Source organism: Sciurus carolinensis, chromosome 3 (genome assembly GCF_902686445.1).
Source record: "Sciurus carolinensis chromosome 3, mSciCar1.2, whole genome shotgun sequence".
NCBI lineage: Eukaryota > Metazoa > Chordata > Mammalia > Rodentia > Sciuridae > Sciurus > Sciurus carolinensis.
In genome coordinates this window covers 169,471,472-169,487,265 of record NC_062215.1, presented here as the reverse complement: position 1 = coordinate 169,487,265, position 15,794 = coordinate 169,471,472, and the positions used below count along the sequence as shown (strand labels likewise).

The following is a 15,794-nucleotide window of genomic DNA, read 5'->3' as shown; positions in this document are numbered from 1 at the left end:
GTAAGTACCTCATAAGTGAAATCATAGAGTACTTTTCTTTGTGAGATTTGATCATTTCATTTAACATAGGCTTATCCATGTTATAGCATATGTCAGAGTTTTCCTTCCTTTTTAAAGCTAAATAATAATATTCCATTGTATATGTATACCACTATTGGCATATTCATTTATCCATCAATTGACACCTGGAGTGTTTCCATCTTTTGGATGTTACAAATAATGCTATTGTGAACCAGGGTATACAAATAGCTCTCCAAGACCCTGCTTTCAAATCTTCTCAGCATGTACTCAGAAGTAGAATTGGTGAGTCATGAGTTAATTTAACTCTGTCTTTGATTTTTTTTTTTTTAATTTTTTTTGTTGTTGTAGATGGACACAGTACCTTTTGTTTGTTTAATGTGATGCTAAGGATTGAACCCAGGGCCTCACACATGGTAGGCAAGCGCTCTGCCTCTGAGCCACACCACCACCCATCTGTCTTTAATTTTTTGAGGAACTGTCCATACTATTTTACCCACAGCATTTGGACTTATAAACACTTTTCCCCTTTCTCTTTTTGGTGTTACTGGGAATTGCCAGGGTCTTACATAGTTCGCACAAGTATTGTACTATGTAGTGCACTGCCACTGAACTACATCCCTAGCCGTTTTTAATTCTTATTTTGAGACAATCTCATTGAGTTGCCTCCTGACTTCCAACTTGTGATCTTCCTTCTTCACCCTTCCAAGTAACTGGAATTACAGGCATGTACTACTTACTGTGCCTAGCCAGAAGCTCTCCTTTCAGTGTAAGTGGAAATTCATGAAATAACATTTTGAGGTAGATGTTATTTTACTGAGGAGGAAATGGAAACAAATATGAAAGTCAAACCTATTAAATGGCAGAGACAGGATTGAAATAGAGGCCATGTGGTTCTTGCATCATTGATCTTAACCATTTAATTATTTTGCTATTCTAATTTATGTCTTGTATTCTAAAAGATAGTCTTCTAAGTTGATTGCTCCAAGTTTTGAAGGGCAGTTACTCCTATGGTTCTAATAGACTATTTTCTAGTGTGTGTGTGGGTTTTTTGTTGTTGTTGTTGTTCTCCCAGTCTTAGATTATGAAATTTTGGTGTAGGGAACAGTGTTTTTATCTTACAATTTGGTACAGTTTGTACAATTTGGTATAGCTTTGGAGAAACATGTCTAGGGTTTTGATTTGTCTCATATCTTGGTAGATGATTCTTAAATGGATTTCCCCCCCACTTTTTCATACTGGGATTTTAACCCAGGTCTCACACATGCTAGGCAAGCACTAAACTAACATACTCAACTTCATTTTAATTTTATTTTGAGACTGATTCTTGCTCAGTTGCTGAGGCTGACCTGAAAATTATGCTCCTCCTGCTTCAGCATCCGGAATAGCTAGGATTACAGGCATGTTACCACCATGCCTGGTGCTGGAAATTATTTTTTAAATGCAATTTTTTTTTTTTTTTTTACAAATGTTATGTTGTTTTTTTGTTAGAAAAACAAACAAAAAGACCTTCTTAGCTATGAGAGATGTTTGAGCCTATTTTACAGTAGTAGAAACTGACTCTGAACTTAACTCCTGTCTAAATCTTCATTTTATATCCTGTGCTTTTCCTTTAAATTCATCAGTTATATTGTAAAATCCAGAAAATTTAATCTGAACAGTTTACTGTTTCATATCTTACTGGTGTCCTTTTAAAAATGTAGTTAGACAATAGCATTGTGGAAATGGGACAGTTCTTTAAATTTTTATTTAATTAACTCCCACCCGAATGTGATTCTCTAGTAGAAACTTTTTGGTACTTTTCTGGCTTTCTGTTGTTGTCTCTGTTTCTATCTTCATTGTGTTAAACTTTCCTTAACCTATATTTAGTTCATGATTTGAAAACAAACCCTGCTTGAAAATATTTCATTACTTGTGGATAGAAAAGATTGCCTGGTGATTAAGCTTGATAAAACAGGTTCAGACATGTTCTAGCAGGCTTGCTGTAGAGTTGCCTGTTTGCTTTTTTGATGTGACTGTAACTTTTCAAGATTTATTTCTAACTCATTAGCAGGACAAATATTTATATTTATATTTGTAAAGAGTTTTGAATCTGTGTACCTCTTTTCCCGTCCTCTGGTATAGAAAGAAAATGAATGAAAACATGATTAAAATTCTCTTATTATGAGGACAAAAAACTAAGGAATTATTAATCCAATCTGTAAGTTTTATTCACCAACTTGCAAACTAACTTAATAAACTAACTTTCAGAACTGTTTACCTTTTTAACTTTGCCGAAATTCATAGTTGCCCCTGGCACAAGTGGAATCAACTAGGGAAGTATAGTTGAATGATTGGTAATATATAACTACCTTTGGTCATTAGTGTATTGGTACAAGTATGGAACTACTGTACTTTAAAGCAAACCTTTTATAAAGAGTTCCCTTAAACTTAATAATTGCACCATAGGACTTTTGCATATTTATATTTTTAGTACTATTTTCAGAGTTGAATGTGACCCAAAGGTTAGTTACAGAATTTGCTCCTAAACTTCTGTTTCATCTTCCAAGCATATATTGTTCTATATGAAACACTAGATAGACGTGATACTAAAAAGATTTATAACATTATTTTATTTCAATTTGTTTTTAATACTACTCCCTGTGTAAAACTAGCTTGTATTCTAAGGCACTCCTTGACTTTTAAATAGATTTAGCTTTCATGAGAACTTGTTTTTATATAATATGTTTTGACAAACACCTCCAAGCATGCTTTTGAATGCTGAGATTCATTTTTTTATACGTTAGTTTAACTTTTTAGATGCCTTTATTCTTTTGAGCCATCAGTTAAGGGGAGAAGGCAAATCTTTGCTGGTATGATGGAAACAGTAATAGTAGGGCCAGGCATCTTGTTTGCTGGTATTCTGTTGTCTGTTGGTAGTGCAAAGAGTCCTAGATCTTGAGTAGACATTGGGCAAAGGTGTTGTATGTGGAGGTCACCTGGTTGAGCTTCCCTTTTCTTTCAGCAGAGAGAGACTCTATCTCTATCCACCTAAACTCTTAGAGACCTGCCTGTCCTGTTTTTAAATAGGTAGTTCCTTTTTTTTTTTTTTTTTAATTAATCTAGCCCTTATAGTAGTTCTTGGCAGGAAAATTGGTCTTAAAAGCTCTTCTTCAAGACTGGAAGAGCATTGTAAAATAAATATTATGTTACATGTGATGTACTTATGAGTTGGTGTATCAAAATAACTATGAATGATGGAAGATAGACAAGCATTCTTACTTCTGCCCAGCTCTGGGAAAAGGTGGGTATAATATCATCCCTTTATCTTTGGTTCCTAGCCTGTTACCCCAGGGTCTACCTATCCGTGAAGGTTCTTGCCCACTATAGGCTTTATTATCTGAAGAATAGCATCCCCTAAGAGAGAACTGTAAATGGAGACTTAAAATGTCATTTATCTTTGTGGCGATAAAACTCACACCTTTATGTAAATCTTTCAGACATGCTTTTCAGAACATTTTATATTTTAAATATCTGTATTTTGGCACTAATGGTGTAAACAGAAGCAGCCTCCAACTTTATCTCTGTTGAGCTCTCTGCAGTAGATAAGTGACTAATGTCAAACTCACAAACTACATTTTGCTCTAAGTCTGAGATTAAAATATTTCAAAGTTCAGTCTTTATTATTTTCTTTTTAGATGTTTTGCTTAAATCTTGTCCATACTTTTAAGATTGTATTCTCTTAGCTAGTTAGATGTTAATTAGAGCTGGGACTTTAAAAAGGTGATTTTTTTTTAAAAAAATTAAATGTTAACATGGAAACATAAAAGTAAAGCCTTTTGGTGCTTTAAATGATTAGAGCTAAATGAATATTGTATTACCTAAAATGAACCACTGTTTTTTAATAAAGGAAGGTTCTTGTTAAAATCTGTTGTGAAAATGTCATTGTATGCCTACAGACTGAATTCCTTTTGATAGTGCAGATAAGCAATAAACAGAAGATTTAGCATGCTCAGTCAGCAGATATTTTAATATATAGCATTAGAAATACACTTAGATCACAGATGTACTGCAAATGTATGCGTACATTTCTGTTTAACACACACACACACGGGAACATTTGAGTTAATGCATGTTGTAGCCTTTATTTTACTTGATGGTAATTAATCAAGTAAAATATAAAACATTTAATGTAAATGTATACTTTGTATAGTCACACATTAATTTCTGGATTTTTTCCGTTTATTAGCTCTAATATATTTAATCTCAGATTTAACAGTTTTTCTTATGTATGTCATTTAGGTATAGTCATCATACACACCTTGATAATCTTAAGTTGGAAGATAAAAATTTTGGCTCCTGAACTACTACAGTGTCTATATTTCCCTTATGGCTTAAAGTGTTCTGTGTTTTGCTCATACCCCCAACATATGTTCTCATCATGCCTTCTTATTCTGAAGCATCCTCCTGGAACACCCACACTCCCCTGTCCCCACTCCCCACTACCCCTTCAGTACATAGTGTACTGAAGGAATGAATCTGTCAGCGTATCTGTTCCTTTCTCCCTTCTTGCTTAGGCTTGAGATAGCAAATATTATAAACCTTAAAGTTATAGATTAATCTATTTACCTAGTAAAAGTATTGCATTGTGCTTAGGCTTTGGAATACCCATGCCTGGGTTGACAGAAAATAAATACAAAAGGAAGACGTAGCAAAATACATCTCGATCTCCATGTACATTAATTTTTGGTCAGGATTAAACTTTATAGGAAATTATATTAAAAATTTAGATTATCTTTACCATCCCTTTTGTTTTACTGAGGGCCAGAATGAATAAATGACTTACTTAGGGTAACACCATAGTTAATAGTAGAGCCAGGAACCAAACAAAAAAATCACCAATTCCACATTTAGTATTCTTACCATTGTAATTTTTATATCCAGATCTGTAAATAACGTTAATTCCATATCTGTAATGAAATACTGTTATAGCACTAAAAATAACTAAATATTAATATATCTTGAAACATTGCTAAACTTTAAAGTTTATGCTTAGAGATAAAGAGATCAGGTACGAAAGATTACATGTTGTATGTGAAATGTCTGTAGAAGGAAATTTATATATAAGACAGAAAGCCAGGTGTGCTAGGAGTGACCATGGGTATTAACTCTAAACAAACTAAAGAGATTGTTTTGGGTGATGAAAACATTCTGAAACTGGATTATGGCAATGGTTGCACAGCTATAGAAATTTACTATACATTATTTAACTGTCCACTCAATTAATTTTGGCATTTAAATCATACAGCAACAAGGTGGTATTAAAAAAACTTAAGAAAATATGGAAGCACTGTTTGACTCTGCAGATTACATTATGCAGATCTTTTTTCTGTAATTCTTGAAAATAGTGCTTTTTCACAAAAGTGCTATAAAATCTGACTGAAATATTGGATGATCTGTTAGCCTTTCATAAGAAAGGGGTTAGACAATGGAATATTACTCTGCCACAAAGAACAAAATTATGGCATTTGCCAATAAATGGATGAAACTGGAGAATATCATGCTAAGCCAATCCCCAAAAACCAAAGGCTAATTGTTTTCTCTGATATGCAGATGCTAATTCACAATCAGGGGTATGGTTAGGGAAGAATGGAAGTACTTTGGATTAGATAAAGGGGAATGAAGGGAAGAAAGGAGGAATAGGAAAGATAGTAGAATGAATTGGGCATTACTATCATATATGTGCATGTATGATTACACAACCAATGTAATTCTACATCATGTATAACCAGAAGAATGACAAGTTATAGTCCATACATGTATAACTTGTCAAAATACATTCCACCATCATTTGTAATTAGAACACATTTTTAAAATTCAAAAAAATCTGGCATTGCAAAAGAAGAGGTTAGTATTTTTAATAGGCATATATTAAACTTGGTAATATTTTTTATACACAGGTATTTTTGTCCTTGCTACAAGATTTACCTAATGTCCACAAGGTCTGAAATGTAGTTGAAACTTAAAGGACTTGCCACAGTTTACCAGTGCTTTTTCTTCTAGCTGTAAAACATCCTCACTGATTAAAAAAAGTGCTTTCACTGCCATTAAGGCTACTTTGTAGGTTTCTCAATTCTACTCTTACCAGTTGAGATTTGTGCTTTACTATCACTTGTATCTGTTTTTAAATCTGTTTTTTCTTGTTGTTATTATGTAATTTAATATGTAAATTGATACAATAGTGTGAAATTTTTTTTCTTTGGCAAACTAGATTGAATGCTTTTGAAAGACATAATAAAGGCAAATGCTACATATTGATGTGAATTTTTTTTTATTGTAAACAAATGGGATCATGTTGTTTCTCTGCATGTGAATTTTTTTTTTCTTGTAAACAAATGGGATCATGTTGTTTCTCTGCCTGTACATGGCGTAAAGGCACACCATTTGTGTAATCATAAATTTACATAGGGTAATGTTGTTTGATTCATTCTGCCATTTTTTTTATGTTAATTTGGTGTGAATAATTTTAAACATTGGAGTAGAAATTGTAAAAAAAAAAATCTAGGATTTTATATTCACAAATTTCTATAGTATTATGCTGCACCTTAATGAAAGTAAAATTAGGAATTACGGACAATTTATTATGTATATTTGTATGTAAAAAAGACAGTGTTGAACTCCAATTAGAGGACTCATGTTCAGAGAAAGTCTTAATATCTAGAGGGTTGGGATGTAGCCCAGTGGAAGAGCATATGTGCTTAGCATGTGCAAGTACCTGGGTTTCCATCCCCAGGATCGGAAAAAAAAAAAAAATCTTAATGTCTGAATGAACATTTATGTGTTTGATTAAAGTTAATATGTTTAATTAATTAAAATGTTTAAGATAAAATATATGTGTATGTTTAATAGTTTCCCGGTTTTACTACCAGACTTTAGTTAACTCTTTTTTATCAAATTGGGTAGACCATATTTTCTTGTGTATAATGCTTTTCTCTACCATAGAAATTTGTTTTTGGAACTATAAAACTCAAATTTATAAAATAGCTAATTTAAGCAGAAATAGGAGCAATTATTTTTGTCATTAGAAGAATACTCATTGCTTTGTAATTGTTCGATTTATGTCAGTTTTTACTGTGTTTGTGTTGTTTTATGCTGAAAACCAAATCAAAATCATTATTATAGTAGGGAAGGGTTGAACCTGGAAGTCACAATGGATATAAGGAACCATTTTAGAAATAGTGGGTAGGAACCGTCAAAAGAAAGGAGGAATGTAGTCAGAGGGAAACTTGAAATTTAAGACCTCAAGGATGGAAATGTGAAGTCCAAGAACTTAACAGAGAAGTTATCAGTGAAAATTTTGAACTCCCTAAAATTATTGTTTCGAAAAACATGACATTATGATAAGATTATATGGAATTCAGAAATAAGAATACTGAATATACTGATAAAAGAAATGATTTTGGGGCTGGGGATATAGCTCAGCTGGTAGAGTGCTTGCCTCGCAAACCCAAGGCCCTGAGTTCGATCCCCAGTACCGCAAAAAAAAAAAAAAAAAAAAAAAAAAAAAAGAAATGGTTTTTCCTTTGGCTAATAGGTGTGTACCATTATATAAGAAGAACAAAAGGAGAAGGTTGGAGGAAATAAACTATATAACTGAGGGCTGCACATAGAGAATTTAATTAAAATTGTTTGGAAGGTTGATTATTACCATCCAAGTTATATTGTTAATAATGCTAGAACTATGTTCATGTTCATCTTTTAGTTCTGATTATATTGGTTTTCTATATAGAGAGAAACCTTACAAGAAGTCTGAAGTTGGTTGTATTGGTTCATTGCTGGGATTTTTGTTTGTTTGTTTGTTTTTTGTTTTTTGTTACAGGTACCAGTAAGAATCTGGTGAAAGCTTTGGGCTCTTTCCAAAAATAATACTTAATGGTATTTTATATGCTTTGGAGCTTTTTAATTTCTTCCAGTAGTAATCAACTTAAGTCATGTTGATCTGTATTGCATTCAGGGCTCATATTTATTTCAGAGAATGTGGTCTTTCAATACAGTATTTAAGGAAGAAACTTGTTGGAGCATGGAATACCTTTCTACCTTTCCTCAACTTTCTGCTTACCTGCCTCTCTTGATGCAATACTTGCTTTTTCCCTTTATTTTCTTAGAGGAAAGGGGCCGCCATCTGTAGCCATTATTTGTTTCAGTAATCATAAATTAAAGACTTGATTTTATGTAACTTGGGAGCTATGAGAAAATTCAGTAATGCTTGTTAGTTTGAAGTGTTTCTCATCTGAGAAATGACTGCTTTTAGAATTTTATTTACGTATTTGTTTATTGTAGGTCACATTAAGTATTTTGATGTGTTTGTAAGAATCGTTCTTACATTTACATGATTTTATTTTAACTGCAGGACCGTGTGTATGTACAACAAAATAACGTAGAGAATGTCTACAATTTGGGATTAATTATTTTTCGAGATCAAGTTGTACGTTATGGGTGTATTAGGGATCATCTTCGACAAACGCTATTGGATATGATTGCAAGAGAGCGGAAAGGAGAAGTTGTAGACAGGTATACCATTTACCTTTTTACTCTTGTGGTTTGCCCCCTGCCACCCCAATGTGCTTTGGGTTTTTAGTGCTTGTGTTTTAAGAAGTGACTCACTTTCATAGTTTTTATTAAAATAAATAAAAGCTTGAATGTTTAGTACTTGTTAAAAATCTTCAAAAACCTACCATGACTACTTAGAATTTAAGCACACATCTATTATATTTTTGAAAGAGATTGTACTAGACTTTTTTAAAACAACAATTTTGTAAAACAAAGCAGCCATTGGTCTTCCCTTTTGATTTTTCATGTTGGCATTTTGTTTCATTTTCTCCCTCCCTTCCGTCCTTCCTTTCTTCCTTCCTTCCTTCCTTCATAGCATTTTTATTTCTTCTCCAGGCCTAAGTGATCCTCCTGCTTCAACTTCCTGAGTAGCTGGGACTACAGGCACATGCTACTGCACCCAGTTGGGCTTTTGTCTAACCTTCATTTTTAATATTTTTGACAGAACTGTCTAACATACTCTAACTAAAAAATACTAGGTTATGTGTTCTGTTCCCTTTTTTGTGGTGGTACTGCTAGAGCAGTTTGAAACATGTAAGAGCAACTCTTTGCTGAAAACTTACCAGGTTTTTTACTGGTTCAGCTTTGATGCCTGATTAGGATTGCCCAAATGCCATTTTGTACCAAAAAACTATTTTTCCAAGGAGTAGCTACATTCATCTCTCACAGTACAACCTTAATTGCCTTGTCTACCTTCCTCCCTGCTTCTACAGCCTGTGTTTTTAAGTACCATGAAAATATTTAAACATTTTAAACATGTTTTCTTTAAGTTAGAAGATAGTAAGAGCAACTTAAATAGCTGTGAAGTCAGGGTATTTTTCAATTAAAATTACTGTAAGTCTTTGTTATAAAGGAGTCACTTATAGGAGATTGGTCAGTTTGATAAAAACTAAATGTTCCTGAAGATATTTCTAACTACTGTTTAGAATCTTTATGAATCTATAATGTAATTGGATTATCAAGTGATGTAAATTCTTTTGACAGAGGCGCAATAAGAAATGCTTGCCAGATGTTAATGATTTTAGGTCTTGAAGGAAGATCTGTCTATGAAGAAGATTTTGAGGCTCCTTTTTTGGAAATGTCTGCAGAATTTTTTCAGGTAATCAGTGAAAATGTAAATAAATGCTCTTAACATGTTTTTAACATGATTGAATGTTTTTAGTTGTATTAAGGTTCTCTAGAGGAACAGAATCAACAGGAAGTATGATTATAAAAAGGGAATTTATTAGATTGGCTTACATGACCAGAAGCTGGATAGTCCATAGTGGCCGCCTGCAGCTGGAGAGCTGGAAGAGCCAGCAGCTGCACAGTCCAAGACACAGAAACCCCAGAACAAGAAAGATCAACAGTGCTACCCCAGTCTGAGACCTAGGCTTCTGGAAACTACCTAGAGAATCCTGGCAGAGTTCGCTTTAGAAGAGTGAAGAAGGGAGAGTCTGATATCCTCAGATGATGGAAGCAGCAATCAAGAACCCGTTCAGGAAGAGCTGAGCTTGCATCTGCATCTGCTTCCTTGTTCCTCCAACTTTTATTCCATCACTATTGGGCAGTGCTGCCCACGTGTAGGGAGGATCTCACTTCAGTTCACTATCCCACATTCCAGTCATTCCTAAACTCGCCCTCATTGACACCCAGAAGCCTCTTAATCATTGGTATCCCTTAATCCGATCAAGTTGACAGTTCAGATTAACCATTACATTAGTTTTCTAACATTTTGAACTTGTTTTGACTTCCTGGCTCATTGGGGAAGGGGACAGTGCAACAACTACCACAAAACACAACTAGTACACATTCTCATGTTCCAGAGGAGGAGCTCGTGGATAAAAAAATTGAAGAATTTAAAGTTGTACACATTGGTTTTTTGATTGTATGTGTAAGACATTTAAACTTAGAAATATCCTTAACACCTTATATTGTATTCATGAGTTACAGATTTTTTTTAAGTATTGTAAATTTTCACAGGCTGCATATCACCAGTGGATTCTTGCCACATAGGCTCTTCGTGATATTGGTTACTAGTGAAATAAACACAGGGTTATGCATAATTCTAAACTGCATATCTGCCTTAAAAGTTATTGATCAGGAAATTATAGGCCAACCCCAAACCAACTAAATTGTTAACAGTGAAGCTGAACTAAAGTAGTACTGATTTGTAATGATATCATGGTAATAAAAATAATTGAGCCCTGATATGACAATATTTATAAGGTAATGTTGATGAACATCCTGCTTAAATGTTGCAGCTATCTGCATTTGTAGGAATTTATAATGTTGCCAAAAAGGATGTCTTAGTAGAATACTGATTGAATGTTTTTACTCCAGTTAGCACAGTGAATACAAAATTATAATAACTTTTAATAATTCGATAGATATTTGTAAGACCATTAGATGCATATTAAGAAAAAGGAAGAGTTGAATGAGTTTTGGTGTCATTTACCCATAAAGGAGCAAAGAATGGACTTCCTGCTTTCTTTCTTCCTTATCTGTTTGTAGCACTTCAGACATACCCTTGTGGCTGCACTGGTGAGCCCAGAAAATGCTTTTGAAATACTAAAATGTAGAAAGTGGTCTTTATTATCTATATGTCCACTAGTTTTACATATTTTTTATAGTATTTTTACTTTTTCATAGTTTTAATTTCCTTCATTACCAAAATTTACTACAGTGGTACATGTGTAAATATGTGTAAACATTAATATGTGCTGTTTTTAATAGTGAGTAGAGGTAGTCTCACCAAGATTTTTGTTCAGTGTTTTAATGTTTCTTCTAAGGACTTGATTATTTTTAAGGATTAAAACTACTTTTTGTAAACAAAGTAGGGAATGTTATTAAATTTGTACATAAAGTTTATGTCAACATGTCTTCTATTATGTAATTCTTAGATACACATACATTAATGCTAGTATCAAATCAGCTAAAATTATTGGGATACCATTTATAATTTAGGGGAACTTCTGTAAGACTGGTGTTAGCAGGTCAAGAGTATTAGTTATTTAAAAGCTCTATTTCTTAAACTTTATATTCCTTTGAATCTGGGAATGGGGTGGCTGGAGAACTTTAGTAACCAGCAGTATGCCTACTAAGCTTATAATAAGTGTGATTAATCTTCATAGTTATAATTTTACAATAAAATGCAACAAAGAAGAATTTTTAATTTGCATTTGGGATCAGAGGCTTCTATTTGAAGTACATTGGCAAAGTTTGAAAAAACAGTACTTCAAGATAATGTATTTAGTTTTACTTAAATGCTTTGAAGACTATAATTCAGACTATATGAGTATGTAATGAGGAAATGTTAATGGTCCTTATAAACACTGTAGAAACCAAGATAAAAGTGAAAACATGTTTTCCTTCTACATTTGTATGTATAATATGTATATATACCTACACATATATATCAATATCTGCTTTTTAATTGCAGATGGAAAGCCAGAAATTTTTAGCAGAAAACAGTGCTTCAGTATATATAAAGAAAGTAGAAGCTAGAATTAATGAAGAAATAGAACGGGTGATGCACTGCCTTGACAAATCAACTGAAGAGCCCATCGTAAAGGTAGTTGAGAGAGAACTCATTTCCAAGCACATGAAGACTATAGTAGAAATGGAGAATTCTGGTCTAGTACATATGTTGAAAAATGGAAAGACAGAAGGTGAGCATTACCAATTAACAAGTAACTAAATCCTTTTTCTACCTTATTGCTAATAAATTTTTATTCTACAAAAAGATTTTGGATGTTCATTTTTAAGAAGTTGTGTATGTAATTTATCACTTTTCATTTTAATGGGATTTAATTATAAAGCTTTACAATGTCTTATAAGTGAAGATTTGGGTATTTTCAGTGAATTGAGTCTTTTTTTTTTTTTTTACCCTGGTAAGGAATGAGTAAAGGTTTTTTTTTTAAAGGAAAATTATGAAGAGACAAGGATACAAGAGAAGAGGAAGAAGAGAGTTTTATTCATCTTATAGAATCCTTCCTTTGTATTTTGAAATAGTTTTTGAAGTGAGAAGTTCATGGAAAATTGGTTATAAATTTGTTCTTTTAAACTAGAGAAATTCCCACTTTAAAGTACTTTTCTGGCAAACCTTTTTTGTAAAACAAAAATAATATTCTAGTATATTTGCCATATTTTCTAAAATAAGGAACTCTTGGAAAATTGTCTGTATCGGGGGTTGGAAAACTTTTTTTGTAAAGGTCCAGGTGGTGAATATTTTATGGGTTATATAGTCAACTACTCATCTCTGCTATCATAGTGAGAAAGTAGCCATAAACAGTAACAAAGGAAAAGGCCTATGTTTTTAGAAGCCTTATTTATGGGCTCTGAAATTTGAACTTTATGTAATTTTCACATGTTACTGAATACATACATATTTTTTCACTCCTATCCCCAACTATTCAAACATGTGAAAACCATTCATAGATTAAGAGCTGGACAAAAAAGAGCCCGATGTATTTGGCCCATGAACCTTTTGAGTCCTGATCTAGACTGGAAATTAGGGACTAGAAAATGTTTGATGAAGTTTCTGGGCGTAGTTGAATTATAGCATCTCTAACCTACATGGAGACATGAGTTGAAGGTATTATTAGGTTTGCCCAACAAGACAAACACTTAATAAGTATATGAGTAGAGGAATAGCAGAATAGCTATTTACTGTTTTTTTTTTTTTTTTTCCTAATAAGTACTTAAATAGCTGATTCTAAATTATTATTTGTGGGGGTGGGGGTAATGGGGATTGAACCCAGGGGTGGTCTGCGACTAAACTTTATCCCAGCCCTTTTTATTTTTATAATTTTAAGGGTCTTGTTAAGTTGCTGAGGCTGGCCTTGAATTTATGATCCTCCTGTCACTGCCTCCCGAGTCACTGGACTTTGATTTTTCCTGACCTACCACTAAAAACCTGATCACAAAATGTCTCAATTGTGGTAGGCCCTGCTCTTAAGCAGTTTATTGAGAATATGTCAGAGTTACAAATTCCACCATTATGAAGCCAAATTCTAATGAATCAGTAACTGAGAAACTATTTTCTCACTATGAATGGAGGATAAATTTGCATTGGTTATAAAATGCACCATAGCTGTGTGAAATTGTTTGAATGTTATCTCATTTTTGTTGTCTTATTAAATGTGTGAAGAAGTAATGATATTTGTTTGAATGCCAACTGTATTTCATTTGTTCTATTTTTGTATTCTCTACATCATACAACTAAATACAATGAAGGTATATTAGTTTACATACAACTAAACATATAGCTAAGCAAAACTTTTAATAACGTAGGAACAGAATAGACAAGTCAGGAATCATTTTGCTAGAGGTATTTGATGTACCAAATTTGTGAATAGTTCAGGTCTGTAAATCATTTTTACATTTTGAAATACTTGATTTTGATGTGGGAAGTTGATGGTGATTTATGCCAAACATGGAAAGCTGTAAGATGAGGTCTTTTATAAGATTTACTTCTAAGTTTTTAAAAAATACATACAACTTTAGTTTTAGAGCCAAATTATGGCCTGTCTGCCAAATCTGGCCCAACAACAATTTGAAGAAAAAAATCAAATAATATTTCATGCACATAAAGAATTTATATGAATTTTCAGTGCTTATAAAGTTTGTTTTGGAACAGTCATAATATTTGTTTTATCTGTGGCTACTTTTTAGCTACAGTGGCAAAACGGAGTAGTAGCATGAGAGACTGGATGACCTACAGGCCTAAAACATTTTAGTATCTAGTGCTATACAGAAAACAAATTGCCCAACCCTTAACCTAGAAACTTCTGTTTTAAAACCATTTGGAAACATTACTAATGGTAAAAAAATTTTAGGTCATAAATTTCTGACGTCACAGTCTCCCAGCAAGTTCTTATTTCATAGAAATACTTAATGGAAGAACAGTATTTCAAATATACATTATAGGTTTGTAAAAAATGATGGAGATCAGGGTTTTCATTGTTTAAAAAAAACAGTGTAGTGACATAGACTAATTTTTAAAATATAGATGTTTGCTTTGGATACCACTGGGAGATGTTAAAAATTGCTGTGAGGAGAATATTGAAGAATAGGTATATGTCATAAATTCTAAATAAACTTTACCTAGACATGTAATGAAGTAAATTCTATTACACTTCACTTTATTTATTGTATTGCTTATCAGTTGAGTGATAAAACTTTAATTGGTTTTCAGAGTTTTTCGTTATGATGTCTACCAGCTACACCATAATTAGAATTGCTTTTTTGGTGCATGTTTATAGGCTCTTTGTTAGAGTTACACAGGATAAATTATGTATAGAGTCAAAAGTTTTCATTTTTAATGACATTTTTTTTTTTACTACACTGTTAGGGCATCTTCTATTCCATGTAAATTAAAATTTCCTGAGATATTTTAATGATGCTTTCAAAGCATCTCATTTAAAAACTATTTCATAAATCATAATAGTAGCTAGGCTTTTTTTTTTTTTTTTTCATTTTTTCGTTTTGCTATTTAATAGTCTTGTGATCAGCAAATGGTGGTAATGGAAAAATAAACTTCTCTTAAACATAGATTCACATTTTTCCCTTAATTGTCAATGTAGCCAATTTGCGTTTTCTTTCTAATTTCAGACCTTGCTTGCATGTATAAGTTATTTAGTCGTGTGCCAAATGGTTTGAAGACTATGTGTGAATGTATGAGTTCTTATTTGCGGGAGCAAGGTAAAGCCCTTGTTTCTGAGGAAGGAGAAGGAAAGAATCCAGTTGACTATATTCAAGTGAGTTACGGAAGATTCTCTTCAAATGTTGATAAAGTCATTTGACAAGTGCTAAAAAAAATCACTTTTACTAATCTGTGTATTGTATACTTCCAGTGGTAAACTAAAAAAGGTGTAATTATCCTGAACTTTAGAGTTTTGCAAAGTGTGCATATTTATATCAGGGGGCCAGACTCAACTACAACTCTTTAGTTGTTAACCTGATCAAGACCTTGTTTAAATAGTCTCAATAATGAATGTGAATTCTCTTTTATGTATTCCTTAGTGTGTTAGGGAAAAAAAAAAAAAAAAACATTTTAGTTAAATCCTTTTTTGTTTAAAAATGTTTTGCTTGCAAACAGAACTGTGAGTAAATTATGCTCCAGGTTGTTCATGTTTTAATATAATGACCTCTTCTTTGTGCATTTTAAGCTTAAGTTTCTTTGGCTAACCTGGTTGGTCAGAGCA

The 15,794-nt window shown here is 32.7% G+C and overlaps 1 protein-coding gene across 1 annotated transcript in view; it reads left to right on the top strand.

Annotated features, from left to right (window-relative positions):
• Window positions 1-15,794, top strand: part of Cul3 (cullin 3) — an 80,177-nt gene that overhangs the window by 45,082 nt on the left and 19,301 nt on the right. Inside the window, exons 4-7 of the mRNA XM_047544126.1 lie at window positions 8,408-8,568; window positions 9,592-9,706; window positions 12,029-12,257; window positions 15,202-15,347. Of these exons, the coding sequence (XP_047400082.1) occupies window positions 8,408-8,568; window positions 9,592-9,706; window positions 12,029-12,257; window positions 15,202-15,347 (651 nt within the window). The remainder of the gene's footprint in view (window positions 1-8,407; window positions 8,569-9,591; window positions 9,707-12,028; window positions 12,258-15,201; window positions 15,348-15,794) is intronic.